General features: G+C 45.6%; 1 protein-coding gene across 5 annotated transcripts in view; it reads left to right on the top strand.

Annotated features, from left to right (window-relative positions):
* The window catches only part of LOC139570790 (ubiquitin carboxyl-terminal hydrolase 54-like), a 125,231-nt gene that overhangs the window by 74,885 nt on the left and 34,380 nt on the right, over positions 1-15,966 (top strand). For all 5 annotated transcript variants that reach the window (XM_071392975.1, XM_071392974.1, XM_071392976.1 and 2 more), the window contains one exon: positions 13,816-13,908. In XM_071392975.1, the coding sequence (XP_071249076.1) occupies positions 13,816-13,908 (93 nt within the window). The remainder of the gene's footprint in view (positions 1-13,815; positions 13,909-15,966) is intronic.

Genomic DNA, 15,966 nt, shown 5'->3' with positions numbered 1-15,966 from the left:
AGTGTTACCTCTCTCGGCTCTTACCGACACACACCCATTAGCCCCCTCTCTTTCCATTTACTGTAACCAACATCCGCACACACTGAGCACCGACCAACACCGGACGTCCATGGAGGTTGAAAAGTAGTTGAAATTTGGTCAGTCCGCCCTGGCCTTGATTTCAACGTCCACAGATGTTGATTTTTGAGCCAGTTCGGACCGGCCTTGGACAAAATCTGAACCAATCATTGTCTATGTTTCACAAGTTTGGACAGCATAGTACAGTACAGTGAAGCACGTAGAGTACAGTACAGTAAAGAAAAGTAGAGTAGAGTATAGTTCAGTACAGTACATTAGAGTAAATTAGAGTTCAGTACAGTAGAGCACACTAGAGTAGAGTACAGTATAATGTACTATACTGTACTCTTCTGTGATGTGCTGTGCTCTACTGTTCTGTACTGTGATGTCCAAACTTGTGAAACATAGACGTCGATGATTGGTTCAGATTTGGTCTGGTCGGAACCAACCAAATTTGGTCTTGTTTTGGGGTGAAGTTCATTACAATATTAGCCAGTGTATAGAATAATACCCATACGTGCAAATAATGATATTGCGCATTTCTACCTTTGTGTACCAATTCAGGATACATCACCATGAAGAAAATGACATTCATATCCATAATGATGATGTAGAACAGATCAGGGACCCTTGATGTAATTCTGTTACCGTAATTCTGTTATTGGGTGTAAGTCCACTTCAGTTCAATAACCAAAATAGATTCTTTCAAACTCAAGGTGTCTATGGTTTGTTAAACTTAGAAATCAATGTTTTTTGTTTGGCATATATATTTTAAAGTGAAAAATCTGAGTCTCAGTGTAATTCCGTTATCGTGGAATTGCCCTAATCCTGCCTTGAGTGCTGTCATCATGGCAGCATTAAGGCTGGAATTGTGCTCATTTTGTTATATCATCGATTCCCTTCTCTTCCAGTCAGCTTATCTCTGCCTTTCATCACGCTTTCCTGCCTCTCGCTCTTGGATCAGTTCCTTGGAACCCTTTTTTATATTTAGGAGCAGGAGCTCCACAATACTTTTGAGCTAATATTCTATAAGAGGAACAAGAGCTCAAGCAGTAGAACATTTGAGGTGCCGGTACTCAACTCCAGTGAGCTCCTGCCCAAGTCAAGCACTGCTTCTTATCCCTTGCGCAAATAGCCTACAGCTGTGTCTGCCCTGAGCTCACTGGCGCTGGAAACTGAGAGCCCAGAATGTTTTATACAATGTTGCAAGTTCGCTAGCACAAGCTTTGGGCCGGACCCAAGTTAATAGTTGCAGACAGGCCATGTGTAGCCAATGTCATTTATAGGATATGTATTTAGTACCAGTAACTTCAGGACAGTAATGGCAGAATATGCGAACGCCAGCAGGAGTGGGAGGAGAATAGTTGGGTCAGGTCAAGTTTATTTTCTTCTGGTTATCTAGATCTCTGGCACCCTCTTGAGGCATCAAACCGTAAGCTTAAAGCATCAGACAAACTCAATGCACATAGTTAATTTTATTAAAACACATTTCTCTATAAATGGAAAAATACACGTTAAAACATTTCCAGCAATCGATTGGTTGAAAGAACAGACAACTTACAATCAACCAAGATTTTTTTTATTTGGGGACAGCCCTAAAAATTATATGTGTTGTGCCCGCCATCGGTTGAGTCACAACATGCTCCTGAATACAGGGTGGGGTTCATGTTTTGGCTGATGAATGTACTAAAATGGGAATCAAATGGACATTATGACTGTTAAATGATACCACAAAGATGGTTGGAGGTCCACACATCAGAGAATGTTTACTTGAATCGGAATATCTGTTTTAAATTATACTGTCAATCCTCCATAGGAAACCTATTGAAATCATAGAAATACAGATAATAGAATTTACACATCTTTGTGAAAGTAATTAGAAAAAGTAAAAATGTCAATTCAATTTAAATGGCGTACCAGCTAAATTGTAGTGGTCTGAAGGGATAGGTCCATTTTATGATTTCAATTTCTACCCACCCTGTATTCAAAAGCATGTTGTGTTTCAATTGATGACGGGCACAACACAACACGTTTTTAGATAGTTGACGCTAAAGGTTGAAAAACATAACTTCATTTTTCTTTAAACTTGATTTCAAGAAATTATTAAATAGGTTGACAACCCTGTTTGTAAGCCTTTAAATGATATTAAACTCAACTGTTTATCTTTTCCAGTGATGAAGACATGGATGTCTCAGAGTATGGTGGGTTATGCAAAATGTGTCAACTTTGAGCACCTCTATCTCATGAATATTTTGGCATTCAGGTCCACCTAGACTAAAAGAGCTGTGAGTTGGGGTTCAATGTCCGTCAGATAGACAAAAAAAGTACTACCCATAAATGTATATGCCAGAACATTCTAGCGCTGCACAAAACATTCCAAACATCAGCAACATAAAAACTAGAAATGGTACTGTGTGTGTGAAATACCCCGGACCTTCAGTTATTTTTCCAGAATTGTTGGAATGTATGATCAGTTTATTTATAAGCCCTCCCTGCTGGGTTGCCACTCTGCATGACCCTGTCCCTGATAATGCCTTCAATCTGTCAGTCATACCAGCCATCACTTGTGATAAAGAGTACTAGCACCCAAAATGAGTACCACAATCTATTTCAGTCCAAGTCAAGCACTGATAAGAAGCCTATTTTATGATGTTTCCACTGGATCAGAGCATGATATTTTTCCCTTAAATGCTGAGTGGTTAGCGAAAGGGAGAGAGCTGGAATGATTTTTCAAATACATTGAGGAACTATTGTAATTCCCAATGGATGTAAAAATATACTGTTTGCTTGCTGTTTGAGGCGAAGAAAAGATTACTTTGAGAAGCTCCACAGGTCATCACTGGTGGTGTGTTAAGGCAATCAGAAATACTATCAGGCCCCAAAATGGGCACAATGATATGCCTACATTTGCGTGCAGGCCAGGTAGCCTATAGACTCAACATTGACAGGAGCGCTCCAAACAAAAGACAATGAATAAATTGACAGAACTCGTAAATGGTATTAAATAAACCAAAACTTGTTTCTCACAAGTGTAGCACAGCATTCTGCAAACAATGTGTCCACTCCGACAATGAGAACAGGAAGACTGGAATAATATAATAATACAATTTGATTTGATTTAAAAGAAATGACCGTAACCAAAGTAACAAACATTGTAGATTAGAAATTATAGGAATTAACAGTAAATGTACTACTGGTGATATATGTAATGTGGAATTGATAGACACTAACATTCAAAGGCAAACAATTCACACAATGAAGTTATGAAACAATGTATGTGCACAAATTGGTGGGAGAGAGCGCATTTTGGAGAGAGAAGTGCATTGTGCATCTGGTCAATCTGAAGTCTGCATTGGCCATGCAGTATTTACGGTGATATGGCCTCAGCAGAAGTGAGGGCATTCATACTTCTTGCACTTCACAGAGCAATGCATAGATGTTGTCAAGGAAGTGAGTTTGTGTTTATACAGGATGTACCGCCACCACGTACTGTCAACCAATCATGTCAATGCGGAGCTATACAGAGCCCTCAGCATTGTTAAAACATTTGGGAGGTGCATTCCGATGTGATACAGAGCTAGATTTGACCTCAGACGCCTCACAAGTCCTCAACTGGCAGCTTCATTAAATAGTACCCGCAAAACACCAGTCTCAACGTCAACAGTGAAGAGGCGACTCCGGGATCCTGGCCTTCTAGGCAGAGTTGCAAAGAAAAAGCCATATCTCAGACTGGTCAATAAAAATAAAAGATTAAGATGGGCAAAAGAACACAGACACTGGACAGATGAACTCTGCCTAGAAGGTCAGCATCCCGGAGTCGCCTCTTCACTGTTGACGTCGAGACTGGTGTTTGCGGGTACTATTTAATGAAGCTGCCAGTTGAGGACTTGTGAGGCGTCTGGTTCTCAAACTAGACATTCTAATGTACTTGTCCTCTTGCTCAGTTGTGCACCGGGGCCTCTTACTCCTCTTTCTATTCTGGTTAGAGCCAGTTTGTACTGTTCTGTGAAGGGAGTAGTACACAGCGTTGTACCAGATCTTCAGTTTCTTGGCAATTTCTCACATGGAATAGCATTAATTTCTCAAAAGAAGAACAGACTGACGAGTTTCAGAAGAAAGGTCTTTGTTTCTGGACATTTTGAGCCTGTAATCGAACCCACAAATGCTGATGCTCCAGATACTCAACTAGTCTAAAGAATGCCAGTTTTATTGCTTCTTTAATCAGAACAACAGTTTTCAGCTGTGCTAACATAATTGCAAAAGGTTTTTCTAATAATCAATTAGCCTTTTAAAATGATAAACTTGGATTAGCTAACACAACGTGCCCTTGTAACACAGGAGTGATGGTTGCTGATAATGGGCCTCTGTACACCCATGTAGATTGTCAGGACCCGGTGCGAGAAACAGTCACTAAATCGGCAGAACCCAGAAGATGAGGCAGACACAGCAGTACTAGAGATGGTGGTTTAATAAAAAATAGATATCTTCCAAAATACAAAGAAAATCCACAAAGTGGTAAAAACAGCAAGGGAAAAACAAACCTCAAAAGACTAATCCAAAATACAAAAGAACAAAACCAGAGAACCTCTGGAAAATCCAACAAGAGAAAAATATATGTTCACAACAAGGCTTGGGCTGGGGCTGGGTGCTAACATACAAACACTGAGCAAGGAACTGAGGAACACACAGGGATTAAATACTAACAAGGGAACGACATACAGGTGCAAACAATAATTAGAGCAAGGGAAAAACAAAAGGTACAAAAAAGGTGCAATGGGGACATCTAGTGACAAAAAAACAGAACAGTCCTGGCCAAAACCTGACAGAATCCCCCTCCTAGGAACGGCTCCTGACGTTCCTACCAGCCTTCTCAGGGTGGAGGGCCCTGAACTGACGAATGAGGTCAAGGTCCAGTATGTCCTTGGCAGGAACCCAGGAGCGCTCCTCGGGACCGTAGCCTTCCCAGTCCACCAGATACTGCCAGGACCGCTGCACCCGGCGGGAGTCCAGTATCCGGTGGACGGTATAAGCCGACTGGCCTCCGATGACACGGGGCGGAGGGGGAGGTCTGCCTGCCGGAATAAGGGGAGAAAAAACAACAGGTTTTAATAAAGAAATGTGAAATGTGGGATTGATTTTAAGGGATCTGGGTAAGTGTAGGCGAAAAGTAACGGGATTGACTCTCCTGGCAATCTTAAAGGGTCCGATGAATCTCTGGGACAGCTTGCGAGACTCCACCCGTAGCGGTAAGTTTTTTGTTGAGAGCCATACTCTCTGGCCGGGGTACAGGGTAGGACCGGGACGGCGACGTCTGTTGGCTTGTCGTTGGTACTGCTGTGAGGAACGCAGAAGATTAAGACGGGCCTTCTTCCACGTAAGCCGACAGCGTCTGATGAACCTCGAGGCTGAAGGCACTCTGACTTCTGCCTCCTGGTCCGGGAACAATAGAGGAGCATAGCCAAACTGACACTCGTGCGGGCATATACCAGTGGAGGAGGAGCACAAGGTGTTGTGCGCGTACTCAGCCCAAACAATGAAGGATGACCATGTGGATGGGTTGTTGGAAACCATACATCTGAGGGTGGTTTCCAGCTCCTGATTCATCCTCTCAGTTTGGCCGTTGGACTCCGGATGGTACCCTGAAGATAAACTGGCCGTGGCCCCTATGAGTTGGCAGAAGGCCTTCCAAAACCTTGAGGCGAACTGGGGACCTCTGTCGGAAACCATATCTTGCGGGATGCCAAAGACTCGGAACACATGGTTAATCACCAACTCAGCTGTTTCCTTGGCAGAAGGTAATTTGGTCAAGGGAACAAACCTGGCCGCCTTAGAAAACCTGTCGATGATGACTAGGATCGTAGTATTACCATGGGACGGAGGAAGGCCAGTAATAAAGTCCAGCGAGATATGGGACCAGGGTCGGTGGGGAATAGATAAAGGGTGAAGGAGTCCTTGAGGGCGGAGGTGAGAAGATTTGCCCTGGCAGCACACAGAACAGGCCTTGACGAAAGTGGCAACGTCTTCTTTTATGGTGGGCCACCAGAACTTACGCTGGATGAACTCCAAGGTGCGACCTACGCCCGGGTGACAGGTGAGGCGAGAGGAGTGCCCCCACAGAAGGACTTGGGACCTTGCTGCCTTGGGAACAAACAACCGATTAGCAGGACCTCCTCCAGGGCCCGGTTCGATGGCTTGAGCTTGTTTCACGGTATCCTCCACTTGCCACGAGATCGGAGCCACGATCTTAGCGGCAGGAAGAACAGTCATGTCAGTATCTTCTCGAATGGCAGGAGAGTAGACTCGTGACAAGGCATCCGGTTTGAGATTCTTCGACCCGGGTCTATAGGTGAGAATAAACTGGAATCGGCTGAAGAAAAGAGACCATCGAGCTTGTCTGGAGTTCAACCGCTTCGCCTGCTGGATATACTCCAGATTTTTGTGGTCCGTAAGCACTTGAAACGGTTGAGAAGCCCCCTCGAGCCAGTGTCTCCATTCCTTCAATGCCATCTTAACCGCTAGGAGTTCACGATCCCCCACATCGTAATTCCTCTCGGCCGGGGTAAGCCGGTGAGAGAAGAAGGCGCAAGGATGAAGCCTCTTGTCTTCACCCCTCTGAGACAGGACAGCTCCAACACCAACCTCTGATGCGTCTACCTCCACCACAAAAGGTTCATCCGCCGTCGGTAGTGTCAGGATGGGAGCAGAGAGGATGCGCTGCTTGAGTCCTTGGAAGGCCGTCTCAGCTTCTCTTCCCCACAGAAACCTTGTGTTGCCACCCTTGGTTAAAGCTGAGAGAGGGGCTGCCACCGAGCTGAAGTTCTTGATGAACTTGCGGTAGAAGTTAGTGAAGCCCAGGAAACGCTGAACTTCCTTAACGGACTTGGGGGTGGGCTAATCTGCTACCGCCCCTACCTTCTTGGGGTCCATCTGGACTCGACCGGGTTCCACTACAAATCCCAGGAACTGTACTCGAGAGGAATGGAATTCACACTTTTCCGGCTTAACGTACAAATGGCTGTCTAGGAGGCGTTTGAGCACTTGTCTGACATGCTTAGTGTGTTCTTGAAGGGAGCTCGAAAAGATGAGGATGTCATCCAAGTAAACAAACACGAAAATGTTAAGCATATCCCTAAGCACATCGTTTATGAGCGCTTGGAACACAGCCGGGGCGTTGGTCAGGCCGAAGGGCATCACCAAGTATTCGTAGTGACCAGTAGGCGTGTTGAAAGCGGTCTTCCACTCGTCACCGGGTTTGATCCGCACAAGATGGTATGCGTTCCGCAGGTCAAGCTTAGTGAAGACCACTGCTTCCTGGAGCAGCTCAAAGGCTGTGGCCATAAGGGGTAGCGGGTAGCGGTTACGGACGGTTATGGCATTAAGTCCCCGGTAGTCGATGCAAGGACGTAATCCCCCGTCTTTTTTGGCCACAAAGAAAAACCCTGCTCCCGCCGGCGAGGTGGATGGACGCATGAGGCCTGCTGCCAGAGCGTCCTTGATGTAGGTATCCATAGCAGCTCGTTCGGGAGGAGATAGGGAAAAGATCCGACCCCTGGGGGGGCAGGTGCCCGGAAACAGGTCGATGGGGCAATCGTAAGGTCTATGGGGTGGTAGTTTGGTGGCCCTCTGTTTGCTAAATACCGGTTTGAGGTCATGGTAACACTCGGGAACTCGGGACAGGTCGATGGATTCTAGAGACTCGGGAGGGGAACTCGGGGAACTTGGGAAGATACAAGTGGCTTGGCACGTAGGACCCCACTGCTTGATAGTGCCCACAGACCAGTCGATGTGAGGGTTATGGCTGTGAAGCCAGGGGTATCCAAGGACGAGAGGGAACTCGGAACACGAGGTCAGATGAAAGTTCATCACTTCCTGGTGTTGGGAAACTGAAAGACGCAAGGGGGTAGTGACACGAGTGACAAGTCCAGATCCCAAAGGGCTTCCATCCAACGTAGTAACCCTTATGGGGTCACTTAGAGGTTCAGAGGGAACGCCATTCTCCTTCGCCCAGACACCATCCATGAAGTTACCTGCGGCTCCAGAGTCTACCAAGGCTTGAAGGGGAAGCTCGTGGTTGTCCCAGGAAAGGGTAACTGGAATGAGCAGGCGGGAGTTGGATGGATGAGAGGAGGTTATGTTTCCCGTTACCGTCCTCCCAGGCCTGCACGGGAGAGTGCGTTTTCCCTGGAGCCCGGGACACGTGGAGAGGAAATGGCCCGGTTTGCCGCAATATAGACAGCATCGCTCCCTCATCCGGCGGTCTCTCTCAGCCTGGGAGATGCGTCCAACCTGCATGGGTTCCGGTGGAGTCAGCGGGGATAAAGGTGGAGACTCGGAGCTGGGACCGATAGGAGCTAGGGTGAGAGATCTACGGTTGAGCTCTCTCTCTCTCAGACGCTGGTCTATGCGTGAAGCCAACTTGATCAGGGACTCGAGGTTGTCCGGTGGTTCCCGAGTGACCAGTTCATCTTGGATGGTGTCGGAAAGACCCTTCAAAAAGCACACTGTGAGCGCCTCGTCATTCCAGCCACTCGCTGCTGCCACCGTGCGGAACTGGATGGCATAGTCCGTCACGCTGCGCCGACCTTGGCGGAGAGTCAGGAGCTGTTTGGCTGAGTCAGGACCGCTGGTAGGACCTTGAAACACTCGCTTGAATTCTTCAGCAAAGGTAGAGTAGCTGGCACAGCAGGGACTTTGGGCATCCCACACAGCAGTAGCCCAGGCTAGGGCTTTTTCCGACAGCAGGGTGATGATATATGCTATCTTGGACCGGTCGGTGGGAAATGACGAGGGTTGCAGCTCGAAGGAGAGAGAACATTGGGTGAAAAACCCCTTACAACCACTCGGATCACCTGAGAACCGTTGGGGAGGCGGCAGACGAGGTTCAGCCAGGGGGTTAACTGCCACGGGCACTTGAATCTGATGAACTGGAGCAGAAGCGGTTGCAGGAGAAAGTTGATCAGAAATCTGCTTTATGGAAGTCATCATCTCCGACAGAAGTTGAGAATGTCCAGCCATTAAGGCCTCTTACTGAACCAGAGCAGCTTCGTGACGTTGGACAGTCCCCTCGTGGTGGGACAGCATGGGAAAAAAGTCCTGGGTACTGGCTGCCTCTGGGTTCATTTTAATGGCTCAGTGTTTCTGTCAGGACCCGGTGCGAGAAACAGTCACTAAATCGGCAGAACCCAGAAGATGAGGCAGACACAGCAGTACTAGAGATGGTGGTTTAATAAAAAAAATAGATATCTTCCAAAATACAAAGAAAATCCACAAAGTGGTAAAAACAGCAAGGGAAAAACAAACCTCAAAAGACTAATCCAAAATACAAAAGAACAAAACCAGAGAACCTCTGGAAAATCCAACAAGAGAAAAATATATGTTCACAACAAGGCTGGGGCTGGGTGCTAACATACAAACACTGAGCAAGGAACTGAGGAACACACAGGGATTAAATACTAACAAGGGAACGACATACAGGTGCAAACAATAATTAGAGCAAGGGAAAAACAAAAGGTACAAAAAAGGTGCAATGGGGACATCTAGTGACAAAAAACCAGAACAGTCCTGGCCAAAACCTGACATAGATATTCCATAATTCTTTTTGCAGTTTCCAGGTACAATAGTCATTTACAACATTAACAATGTCTACATTGTATTTCTGATCAATTTGATGTTATTTTAATGGACAAAATTGTTGCTTTTCTTTCAAAAACAAGGACATTTCTAAGTGACCCCAAACTTTTGAACGGTAGTGTATACAGTTGAAGTCAGAAGTTTACATACACCTTAGCCAAATACATTTAAACTCAGTTTTTCACAATTCATGACATTTAATCCAAGTAAAAATCCCTGTTTTAGGTCAGTTAGGATCACCACTTTATTTTAAGAATGTTAAATGTCAGAATAATAGTAGAGAGAAGGATTTTTTCTTTCATCACATTCCCAGTGGGTCAGAAGTTTACATACACTCAATTAGTATTTGGTAGCATTGCCTTTAAATTGTTTAACTTGGATCAAATGTTTCGGGTAGCCTTCCACAAGCTTCCCACAATAAACTGGGTGAATTTTGGCCCATTCCTCCTGACAGAGCTGGTGTAACTGAGTCAGGTTTGTAAGCCTCCTTGCTCACACACGCTTTTTCAGTTCTGCCCACACATTTTCTGTGGGATTGAGGTCAGGGCTTTGTGATGGCCACTCCAGTACCTTGACTTTGTTGTCCTTAAGCCATTTTGCCACAACTTTGGAAGTATGCTTGGGGTCATTGTCCATTTGGAAGACCCATTTGCGACCAAGCTTTAACTTCCTGACTGATGTCTTGAGACGTTGCTTCAATATTTTCCATCCTCATGATGCCATCTATTTTGTGAAGTGCACCAGTCCCTCCTGCAGCAAAGCACCCCCACAACATGATGTTGCCACCCCTGTGCTTCACGGTTGGGATGGTGTTCTTCGGCTTGCAAGCCTCCCCCTTTTTCCTCCAAACATAACAATGGTCATTATGGCCAAACAGTTCTATTTTTGTTTCATCAGACTAGATGACATTTCTCCAAAAAGTACGACCTTTGTCCCCATGTGCAGTTGCAGACCGTAGTCTGGCTTTTTTATGGCGGTTTTGGAGCAGTGGCTTCTTACTTTCTGAACGGCCTTTCAGGTTATGTTGATATAGGACTCGTTTTACTGTGGATATAGATACTTTTGTACCTGTTTCCTCTAGCATCTTCACACGGTCCTTTGCTGTTGTTCTGGGATTGATTTGCACTTTTCGCTCCAAAGTACTTACATCTCTAGGAGACAGAACACGTCTCCTTCCTGAATGGTCTCCTTCCATGCGTGGTCCCATGGTGTTTATACTTGCGTGCTATTGTTTGTACAGATGAACGTGGTACTTTCAGGCATTTGGAAATTGCTCCCAAGGATGAACCAGACTTGTGGAGGTCTACAATTTGTTTTCTGGGGTCTTGGCTGATTTATTTTTTGATTTTCCTATGATGTCAAGCAAAGAGGCACTGAGTTTGAAGGTAGGCCTTGAAATACATCCACAGGTACACCTCCGATTGACTCAAATGATGTCAATTAGCCTATCAGAAGCTTCTAAAGCCATGACATAATTTTATGGAATTTTCTAAGCAGTTTAATAAGGGCACAGTCAACTTAGTGTATGTAAACTTCTGACCCACTGGAATTGTGATACAGTGAAATAAATAAACTGTCTGTTTATTTATTTATATCTGTAAACAATTGATGGAAAAATTACTTGTGTCATGCAAAAAGTAGATGTCCTAACCGACTTACCAAAACTATAGTTTGTTAACAAGACATTTGTGGAGTGGTTGAAAAACGAGTTTTAAGGACTCCAACCTAAGTGTATGTAACTTCCGACTTCAACTGTATATATTTGTTACTGCTCGACTAAAACAATCTCGGTCGACCAACATAATGAATTTACCCCTGATCCAGGTGTTGAGGCATCCTATTCACTTTCTGTTTAGCTGCTGCAGTGCTGCTGGTGTTATGAAACCTCTGGCTTCTTTCTCCCTCAGTCAGGACTTTTTGAAATCTGGAGGTTTTAATGTGTCTGTGTGTGTGGCTGACTGCCTCCTTATGGCTGTGATGAGGAGCATTACTAGCAACTTCTCATCTTACGATTCGTCTCAAGATAGCATCCTCCTCTCTCAGGTATTTCCAACCCCCGGCCAAAATGTTTTGATGTCCATAGTGACAAAGCTCTGGAAGGTTACCATTTTGGGAATGTAGCCTAGTAATCAATCTGAATTTATAGGCCAGTAAAAATCATGTGGGCCGCTTAAATCATGTATTTGACACATTGCCTTTTTACAGTCAGGTTGTGATTGTTGTTGGTAATTGTGAATCAAGGAACATCTATTCGTTTTATAGTTCAACCTCACAGCTTTTGTAATTCTTATATCACCGGCAGCAGTGTCACAACATTGTCTTCAAACCGCCTGAGCACTTTTTACTACTTCTCCCGGCAACCATCTTCTACACCAGCTGTAAAAAACTAAAGTCCTTTAAAATGTTGTGACCATGATAGGGTTTTATCACACTCTTTGACAGATTGTATATTCATGCCCGAGGAGGCATACACCAGTAAGAGTCATGGTTCTCACTGTGCTGGAGTAGTCCTGGAGGAGTCCTTTGCCTTGCAGAAACTGTTAGAGGTCAGTTATATTGACCTTTGGAGCCTGTCACGACCAATGCTGTTGATTGCTATTAACCTGCTTCGCTGCGTATTAGTGCTGAAACAGATGCTCCAGACTTGCTGCTCGCTGAGACATTACACATGCCTGACCACACTCGCTATATCTCTACTAATATTGTTTGAGTTTAAATTGAAGCCATGTTTTAGTTTCAATACTTATGGGAAAGTTTGGATAGCTGTTTCTATCGCTGCAGAAATGTATTGGTGCACAGTATAGGGTGACAATTGGGTGGATCATGATTGATGTTTCAATTGATTGAAACCGTGTTTCAGTTTGAAATTCGTTTCAGTTTGAAATTCTTATGGAAAAGTTTAGATAGCTGTTCCACCACTGTAGAAACTATTGAAGTACTGTACTGTATAGGGTGATTATTTTGGGTGGATCGTGATTGGTGGGAAGATTGTCAAGCATTGTTTGGTGGAATGATAGGTGAGTAGATGAGAGGCATTTTTAGGTAAAGGGATACTGCAAATAGGTAGTGTCTGGGACAGGGGGAACAGAGAGAGAAGAAGGAAGTTTAGGTTAACAGAGACTGACAGGCCTGTCTATAATTCAGCTCGGTGGTGTGCGGACGTGTCAGCAGGACCATGGCGTGGGCGCTGTGAGGCCGAGTTAGACACTGAACAGGTGGGGGTGGGCCCTGGACCCCCGTTCCCCTTGGGCTGCTCAGGCAGGGTGCCAGATGGAAGATGGTATGCCAGGGAGCCTCCCGACGGGAAACTGCAAGGGCCGCGTTTGTTCCGCTGACACCCAGCATCTCAGCCAGACCTGGGCAAGCGTACATTCCTCAAAGTGATGGGACTGGTGCTCTCTCACACACACACACACTCTCTCTCTCTCTCTCTCTCTCTCTCTCTCTCTCTCTATTCCACCTTCTCTCCCTTATCCCGCGGTCTATCACATACACTCTTTCTCTGGCTCCCTCTCTGTCCGTCTCGCTCCCCCTCTCTTTCTTTCTTCATCTTCTTCCCGTAACTCCTGGTGAGGCGTGCAGGATTCCTCCCCTGCTGAGGAGATTAAGAGCCTGGGAGGCATCAGGGATCTGATTGGACAGGACCTGCTCTTGTTCCTATTGGACGGGCTTGGGCTAGTGCAGTAGTGGTGGGCTCTCAGAGCCAACAGGGGATTGGACAGGACAGCAGTGGGCTCCACTGTGGTTGTGTAACAAACCTCAAATTCAGGGAGGGACATCCTTTAGCATCAGGTACGAGTTAGCGAGGGAATTCCACTGGCTTTAGAGAACTTTAGATTTCCACAGATAGACATGATAGACACTCCCTCTAAGGGTTTTGAATCTGTGAAAAGCTTAGACTTTTGGAGCAAAGCGTTGGCACTTATGGAGGGTGGGAAAGTCAACAGCAGGCGACGCAGAGGAGCAAATGTTTGTCACACGCTCCCGTAGCGTTTCCTTTATAACAGCTTTATGTTGTTTACTCAGTAGATTCCATTTAGAAATCAGGTAATCCGGAGTTGTGAGGTCCGACTTGAGGAGAATTTGAATGTCATTTTGTCTCACTCTTTCTTCTCTCGTTTTCCACAGGTCCTGTGGCACCTGGACATCTTTCGGCGGAGCTTCCGGCAGCTGACCACACACAAGTGCATGGAGGACTCGTGTATATTCTGTGCCCTGAAGGTAAGAGGCTCGACCTGTGGGTGGAGATGAGAGGGAGGCCTGGGGGTGGAGAACAGGTGGTTCACTTATTAATGAATCCTTTCCATGTAATGCCTACCAAAGAATGCAGATAGAGGATGGTTATTTTGGTATTGGACTATTGTATTTTATTTTCAACAGTAAATCGATCAAATACGTAATTTTTTTCAAGTTACTTTTGTGAATTTAGTTCTTAAGTATAGCTGTGCCCCATGAGAAATGACCATGATTTTGAATGGGATGTGAATATTTGTGTCTTAACATGTAAATGGTCAGTAAATAAGCCATCTCCCCTGGTGTGGACAGACAGTGGTTGAATGTCTGGCCAGTGGTTATGGATTATTATGGACCATTGATCTCTCTCTGATCAAGCATTTTGCAATAACATCTGCTCAACATGTGTATGTGACCAATCAAATTGGATTTGAATACATTTGATTTGATTTGGACAGGCCGCTGAATGTAGATCATTAGCTTTAGCCAGCCCCCACCCTCCCCACTCTCTCTCTCTGTGATATTTGCCAAATGACTGCAGTCATCGTAACGATCGTTCAAATAGCAAAACCGGGCCACCCCTAGTGACCAATGACCATCTCTATATGTCTCACCGCGACCTGTCTGTCTGTCTGTCTGTCTGTCTGTCTGTCTGTCTGTCTGTCTGTCTGTCTGTCTGTCTGTCTGTCTGTCTGTCTGCTTGTCTGCCTGTCTGTCGGTCTGTGGTCTCTCTAACTTTAGTCTTACTCTGTAACTGACTCTGTTATTCATTCCAAATCCATTTCTGATTGTCTGTCTCTTTGCCTGGCTGGCAGAACCAGACTAGCTTTGCCACTAAGCTTACTTTCATTACACCACAAGACTTTTCCTGTGGGCCAGCAGGTTTGTTTTTCCTGGTTTGAGTCATTGATTCCATCTTAATGAAGAGGCAAGTTTCACACGCTCATACGTACCAGAGGAGACAGTCGAGGGTGCGGAAATGCCTTTTGAGTGGCTGTAGGATGGCACTCCACACACTCAGCCGTGTGCGATTTTCACCCCCAAATGTAGATTTAAATGGGCTCTTGTGAAACTGAGTTGTTTGATGATCTGCGATGCTTAGGGCTGCATGGCCCATCGGAGGGGTTCGATGGTGATATTTGAAGGCATGTCTGATTCCTCTGTTTCACACACGGTCTGCGTGGCAGGCACGGCTAAGAGCAGCTGGATCTGGCCAGCTGGCAGGACTTGGAGAGCGAAAGAGCCCCGTGGGTTTAACGAGGCCATCCTTTTAGCTACCAACTGACTAGGTCTGGTCCTTTTGACTGTGACAGGTTATTTGATTTCACACTAGTGTCTACCTCAGAGTCATGGTCAGAAATGTAGGCCTAAGTATACTTCTGTTTCTCCCTCTGCACTTGCTCTCTCTCTTTCACTCTTGCACTCCATCTCTCTCCCTCTCTCTGCTCTTTCATTCTCTCCCTTCTCTTTCCCCTTGCCTCCATCTTCATCTCTCCCTCCCTTCCTGCCTTTGGTCTTTCTCCCTCCTCTCTTTCTCTCCCTCTCTCCCTTGATGTCTCAGCCTTATCAGAATTCACCAGGGCTCATTTGAAGGGTCGATTACAGGGCATTTCGGCCAGGTATTTAATTTGAGCAGAATTATAAGGCTATGATAATTTATCCTCTCCCCACCTCCTTTTCTGCCTCTCCTGTTCTCTCTCTATCTCTCCCTCAGCTCAGCTCACCCACCTCTTCTCCCTCTCTCTCTCTCTCTCTCTCTCTCTTCCTTACGCAAGATAAGTTGAGGTGCAGCGGCAGGTGTGTGTGTGTGTGTGTGTGTGTGTGTGTGTGTGCGTGCGTGCGTGCGCGTGTGTGTGCGCGTGCGCGCGTTTGTGTTTGTGGGTGCGCATGTTTGTGTGCCTTTATGTGGGTTTGTGTCCGCTTGCCCAATAAACACTCACCTTGTTCAGGGTCTTTTTGTCTGAGAAAATGGAAATACATGATTTAAAAAACAGGGAAGACATATTGAGACCTAGGTCTCTTTTTCAAATGCAACATAAATATAGA

The sequence above is a fragment of the Salvelinus alpinus genome, chromosome 3 (genome assembly GCF_045679555.1).
Source record: "Salvelinus alpinus chromosome 3, SLU_Salpinus.1, whole genome shotgun sequence".
Lineage (NCBI taxonomy): Eukaryota > Metazoa > Chordata > Actinopteri > Salmoniformes > Salmonidae > Salvelinus > Salvelinus alpinus.
Note: the sequence above shows the minus strand (reverse complement) of the source record. Positions and strands in the feature narration are given on the sequence as shown.